The following is a 6,561-nucleotide window of genomic DNA, read 5'->3' as shown; positions in this document are numbered from 1 at the left end:
GGTCCAACAAGAAAAAGACAGGATTGTTCGATCACTACCAGGTCAAAACTTCAACATCAGCTTCCAACACTATTCTGGTTATATCACAGTGAACGAGGATGTCGGTCGGACACTGTTTTACTGGTTCATCGAAGCCCCTTCTTTTGTGGTTCAATGGTGGTCCTGGTTGTTCTTCTATTGCTTATGGAGAAGCTGAAGAAATTGGTCCTTTTCATATTGGTTTAGATAGCAAAACCCTTTATCGCAATCCTTATTCTTGGAATCAAGGTGAGTTTTACTGTCTATGATATCATTCAGATACTGTGATTTTCAGTCAGTCGCACATCCGTCACATTCATGTGAAAAAATCTTGGATATTGCTGATAGAGAAATGGGTAATATAGACCCGTACAGTATCTTTACCCCTTCTTGCCATGCTAACGATAATCAGCTGGTTAAAATGTGTATGTCCTGTCTGCTGCAGGTAGGAAATGCTCTAACATTCACTGCAACTCAATTTTCAAATTCCTCATCGAATTCAGCACTTGCATCTCTTTGATTTTCTTATTTTCTTCATACTTCTACTTGAAAGAATCAAAGTTATGTAATAAGCACTGGATTTTCTAGTAGTCAATCTACCACATAATCATTCTCATTCTCAGCATCTTCCCAACTTCATAGAGATAAGCTTCTCCATGTTGATTGTCTATATGAGATATTTCTCACCCTAAAAAATGGTAGTGTTATGACTGAGTTATCATAAGTACAAATCCTTATTCATATACGCTGTCATGTAACAGGGTATCCGAAGACTCAGAAGTGCGTATGATCCTTGCACCGAGAAGCACATCACTATATACTTCAATCTACCCGAGGTCCAAAGGACTCTACATGTTGGTCCTGATCATAAGCCTGCTAAATGGGAAACCTGCAGGTAATGCTCATAAGAGAAACTTTTCAAAAATCTCTACTTATTTTCACAGTATCTCTTCCAAATTATTCTCATTCATTGCAGTGATGTGGTGGATATTAACTGGAAGGACTCTCCTAGATCAGTGCTTGATATATATCGTCAACTTATTCCTACCGGGCTGCGAGTATGGATTTTCAGGTTACTCCCATTTACTAATATCTACACATGTCTCACATATATGCTTACATTGATTTTTTTTTATGTCAGTAGTAATACAGACGCTGTGATCCCGGTGACGTCTACTCGCTATACCATAAATGCTCTCAAGCTTTCAACTGTGAGCCCTTGGCGCGCATGGTATGATGGATGACGGGGAGGTAAGTCATTAATATATCGATAGATCTATTCCATTCATTTTCTCCTTTGCTGGCTATTCTTCACTTCATTGCATTGACATTGACATAGAAGTGTAACAAACAGGTAGGAGGATGGACTCAAGAATACGCCGGTCTCACATTTGTTAATGTAAGAGGTGCAGGCCATGAAGTTCCTCTGCATAGACCAAAACTTGCTCTAACATTGTTCAAAGCCTTCTTAGCAGGAACCTCCATGCCTACTCTTGAACTAGTCACCCTCGTCGCAGCCTCTTGATACGATTCATTCAAGTTATGGCTGTTACATTGCAGGTTGTGTGTTTTTCATGGAATGTTTTTCAATACTATTCTTTCAAACAAAACGTTTTGCTCACTTTTCGTTCGATACATTATGTAACAATGAACATTACTCTATTTATCAATTTTTGCTGATGGAATTGTGTTTCACTGTTCTTTTCACAAAGATATGTGTTTTCTGTTGGAAATTGTTTTGCAATATTAGTTCCAAAATGACAAAAGAGTTAAATAGCATTTAATGCTTTGAATTCAATTTTTTAGTTATTGTTTTGTTTGAATTTTGAATTCAATTTTCATATCTTTTCATGAAATAGTGTCATATATGAAACATTGTGTTTTATGGTGAAATGGTGTTGTTTCATCAAAGGTTGCAAACTTTTGAAACAACATCCATATCTCCTATAAATATATGATTCTATTCAGAAAAATAACACAAGAACTAAAAACGAATTTCTCTTCCAAATTCCAGAAAACCTTCCTTGCATTTCGGGTTCTTCACTTGTCTTGTGCAGACTCGAAATAAGGCTGACATTATCCTGAGTGTTCTTGCATTTTCCAACTCTAAGACATAATAAAAGAGTGCTTGAAATACTTTTAAGGAAAGTGATTCTCAATCACGATTCAGTCCTGGATCCATTTAATTTTACCGAATTTTCTAACAATCTTAAAAGTATTAGTAACATAATGGCTTCAGACGCTGTTGTTTCAAGCATCAAAGTGATGAACCAGGATCTTGTCAAGTTAGATCGATTTGATGGAACAAATTACACAAGATGGCAAGACAAGATGACATTCCTATTGACTGCTCTGAAGGTTCACTATGTTCTTGATCCCGACCTACAACCAATACCTGAACCAACAGAAAATGATTCGGAAGAACTCAAGAAGGAGCGCAAGAAACGCAAGGAGGACGAACTGCTTTGCCGTGGACACATTCTGAATACTTTATCTGATCGTCTCTACGACCTCTACACAGACAATCCATCGGCAACAGAAATATGGAAGGCACTAGAATTCAAGTTCAAGGCTGAAGAGGAAGGTACGAAGAAGTTCTTAATATCTAAATATTTCGATTTTAAATTCTTAGATTCTAAGCCCATTCTTCCCCAAGTGCATGAATTGCAAGTTCTGGTCAATAAAATAAAGGCAGTAAAAATAGACATCCCTGAGACCTTCCAAGTCGGTGCAATTATTGCAAAATTACCACCTTCATGGAAAGGCTACCGAAAGAAATTGTTGCACAGTTCCGAGGACTTCTCCTTGGAGAAAATTCAGAAACATCTTCGAATCGAGGAGGAATCGAAGGAGAGGGAGAAATCAGAACCCCCTACTCATTTCAAAACAAACGCTGTGACCAACAAGGGAAAGAAGAGACATGATGGCATAAAGAGTCATCTTGGACCAAAGAAAGAACATAACAAGTTCAAGAACTCTGGCGGTCATAAAGGTCCAAAGAACGGATGTTTCGTATGCGGTAAACCTGGACACTATGCTCGAGATTGCAGACAAAATAAAGCAAAAAATGAGATCAATGCAATTCGATCAGATGATGACATAATTGCTACAGTGAGCGAAATTATGGCAATCAAAGGAAAAGTTCAAGGTTGGTGGTATGACACTTGTGCTACAGTGCATGTTACTTATGACAAGGCTGCATTCAAAACCTATTCTGAAGCAATTGATGGACAAGAGGTACAAATGGGAAATGAAGTCCGCTCTAAAGTTGTTGGAACCGGTTCGGTCGAACTTAACTTCACTTCTGGAAAGAAAGTTACACTTGTAAATGTGCTTCATGTTCCAGACATGAATAGGAATCTTGTTAGTGGGGATTTATTGGGAAAACCGGGTATTAAATCTGTATATGAATCGGGCAAACTTATTTTGACCCGTAATGGTGTATTCATTGGAAAAGGATATTCCGCAGAGGGAATGATCAAACTATGTACTAATGATAATATTATTAATGAAATTTCTAATTCTGTTTACATGCTTGATTCCGTTTCTTTATGGCATAATAGATTAGCACATTGTGGTATTAGTTCTATGAAGAGACTAATTAAATCTGGACTAATTTCATGTAATATAAAGGATTTCAAAAAATGTGAATTATGTGTTGAATCAAAAATGATTAAGAAGCCTTTCAAAAGTGTTGAAAGGAAAACGAAATTACTTGATCTTGTGCACTCAGATTTGTGCGAATTTAATGGCATGTTGACATGTGGAGGGAATAGATACTTTATTACATTCATAGACGATTCCTCTAGATACACTCATGTATATCTCTTAAAGCATAAAGATGATGCATTTAATGCCTTTAAGACTTATAAAGCAGAAGTCGAAAATCAATTAAATAAAAGTATAAAGGTCCTTAGAAGTGATAGGGGCGGCGAATACTTTTCAATTGAATTTGATGCATTCTGTGAAGAGCACGGTATAATACATGAATGTTCGGCACCACGAACACCGCAACAAAATGGCATGGCAGAAAGAAAGAATCGAACATATCAAGAGATGATGAATGCCATGTTGATGCATTCTAAATTACCCCTTAACTTGTGGGGTGAGGCATTATTGTCCGCCTGTCATATAATCAATAGAATTCCGTTAAAGAAAACTGGTATATCTCCATATGAGTCATGGAAAGGCAGAGCGCCAAATATCGGTTACTTTAAAGTGTGGGGGTGTGTGGCATACTACAAAAACATGGACCCTAAAAGAACCAAGTTGGGTCCTCGAGGAATAAGATGTGCTTTTGTAGGATATGCACAACACAGTAAAGCATATAGACTCTTAAATCTAGAATCTAATGTAATTGTTGAATCCCGAGATGTAGAATTCTTTGAAAACCTTATCACAAAGGATAAAGGATCGGAGTCGGCCACTAATAAAGAATCTCATGAAGATAACTCTTCTCGGATTGTAGAAATACAAACTGAAGGCACTCCTATAATCATTGAACCACAACCCGAGCCTAGGATAAGCAAGAGAATTCGGAAAACAAAGAATCTAGGACCAGATGAGATTGATTCTCAATCTATTTCCTTTTATCTTGTTGAGGGAAATTGTAAGAACTTTGTTCAACGCATTCCGATTATTCTTCAAGTGGAAGATGATCCAAAAACTTATAAGGAAGCAATAACTTCAAGGGACTCCACTTTTTGGAAAGATGCTATCCAAGATGAAATGGATTCAATTGTATCAAACCACACTTGGGAACTTGTTGACTTACCTAAGGGATCAAGGCCCATTGGATACAAGTGGGTGTTTAAGAAGAAATACCATAGCGATGGTACTCTAAACACTTATAAAGCCAGATTAGTGGCAAAGGGATTTAGACAGAAAGAAGGCATAGATTACTTCGACACATACGCACCAGTAGCAAGAACAACTACTATTAGATTGTTGTTTGCCTTAGCATCTTTGAATGATCTTATAATCCATCAGATGGATGTTAAAACAGCGTTCCTAAATGGAGATCTCGATGAGGAAATCTACATGGAACAACCGGAAGGCTACCTGCTTCCTGGGAATGAACAAAAGGTGTGTAAACTTGTCAAATCCTTATACGGACTAAAACAAGCACCAAAACAGTGGCATCAAAAATTTGACTCTGTAATACTCTCAAATGGATTTATTCCTAATTCTTGTGACAAGTGTTTATACACAAAGACGTGCAAAACCACTGTAATATTCCTTTGTCTCTATGTCGACGATATGTTGATCATTAGTAATGATTTAAAAGGAATCTTAGAAACAAAGAAGTTTCTAACATCCACTTTCAAGATGAAAGATCTTGGACTTGTTGACACAATTTTAGGGATTAAGGTTAAGCGAAATAGTGGGGGTTATGAACTTAGTCAAACCCACTATATTGAGAAAATGCTTGATAAGTTTAAACATCTAAACTTTAAGGAAGTAACCACTCCATTTGATCATGCCAACAAACTTCAAAAGAATAATGGAAGATCAGTGGCTCAATTGGAATATGCAAGTGCAATAGGGTGTCTAATGTACCTAATGCAATGTACCAGACCCGACATATCATTTGCAGTCAGTAAAATGAGTCGATTTACTAGTAATCCAAGTAATGAACATTGGAAGGCAATTACAAGGATTTTTGGCTATCTACTGAAAACCAAGGACCTTGGTCTTCACTATGGAAGGTTCCCTGCCATATTAGAAGGATACACTGATGCGAGTTGGATATCTAATATTGGAGACCATAAATCTACAACTGGATGGATATTTACACTTGCTGGTGGAGCAATTTCTTGGAAGAGCAAGAAACAAACATGCATTACACTTTCGACCATGGAATCAGAGTTTGTGGCTCTCGCTTCCGCCGGTCAAGAAGCGGAATGGTTGAGGGATCTTCTGTTGGAAGTTCCATTGGCTAAAGACAATGTCTCAAAAGTGATGATACATTGCGATAGCCAAGCCACATTAGCAAGAGCATTCAGCGAAGTGTATAATGGAAAGTCTAGACATATAGGACTTAGACATTCGTTCGTAAGAAAATTGATTAAGGATGGAATCATTTCACTCACCTACATACGAACATGCTATAACTTAGCAAATCCGTTTACTAAGCCACTGGCCAGAGACTTAGTACGAACAACCTCGAGAGGAATGGGGTTGAAACTCCTTAAATAAAGGTTCCGACAGCGGCAGCAACCCAATCTTATGTTAACAAAACATTAACTTCAAGATTCAATGGGTAACAACAAGTCGTTGAATTGGATGTAAGTCAAGAATTTGGGAAATAAGGTTGACTGTGTTGAATTGAGGGTTGAGGTTTCCAAAACCTCTTAATGAAGTTCATTAACGAAGAAGAGTATCTATTGGAAAGGATGCTATATGAACCTCACCTATGTGAATTTTGAGATGGTGCCGTCTCAAAGTGAGAGTTGGAGTTTCTCTCATGAAAAATTCATGAAAAGGATAGCATATGGCCATAAATAAGTGCTAAGCGAGATATGTAAAGGAAGAACCTTTAAA

At 37.4% G+C, this 6,561-nt stretch overlaps 1 protein-coding gene across 1 annotated transcript; it reads left to right on the top strand.

The window, feature by feature from the left end:
• The first annotated feature begins 273 nt into the window (after window positions 1-273).
• LOC127136370 (serine carboxypeptidase II-2) lies at window positions 274-1,698 on the top strand. Its single transcript, XM_051062936.1, has 5 exons — window positions 274-463; window positions 780-913; window positions 995-1,090; window positions 1,160-1,269; window positions 1,373-1,698. Exons 1-4 carry the CDS (start codon window positions 284-286, stop codon window positions 1,260-1,262), a joined length of 513 nt encoding a protein of 170 aa, XP_050918893.1. The 5' UTR covers window positions 274-283; the 3' UTR covers window positions 1,263-1,269; window positions 1,373-1,698.
• Window positions 1,699-6,561: the final 4,863 nt, after the last annotated feature.

This window comes from Lathyrus oleraceus, chromosome 1 (assembly GCF_024323335.1).
Source record: "Lathyrus oleraceus cultivar Zhongwan6 chromosome 1, CAAS_Psat_ZW6_1.0, whole genome shotgun sequence".
Classification (NCBI taxonomy): domain Eukaryota; kingdom Viridiplantae; phylum Streptophyta; class Magnoliopsida; order Fabales; family Fabaceae; genus Lathyrus; species Lathyrus oleraceus.
Note: the sequence above shows the minus strand (reverse complement) of the source record. Positions and strands in the feature narration are given on the sequence as shown.

Bases quoted from the DNA above. Each gene is read 5' to 3' on its own strand.
- LOC127136370 (XM_051062936.1), top strand. From the start codon at position 284: ATGATATCATTCAGATACTGTGATTTTCAGTCAGTCGCACATCCGTCA. The intron at 914-994 runs GTAATGCTCATA...CATTCATTGCAG, and splicing joins GCTAAATGGGAAACCTGCAG to TGATGTGGTGGATATTAACT. The intron at 1,091-1,159 runs GTTACTCCCATT...TTTTTATGTCAG, and splicing joins CTGCGAGTATGGATTTTCAG to TAGTAATACAGACGCTGTGA.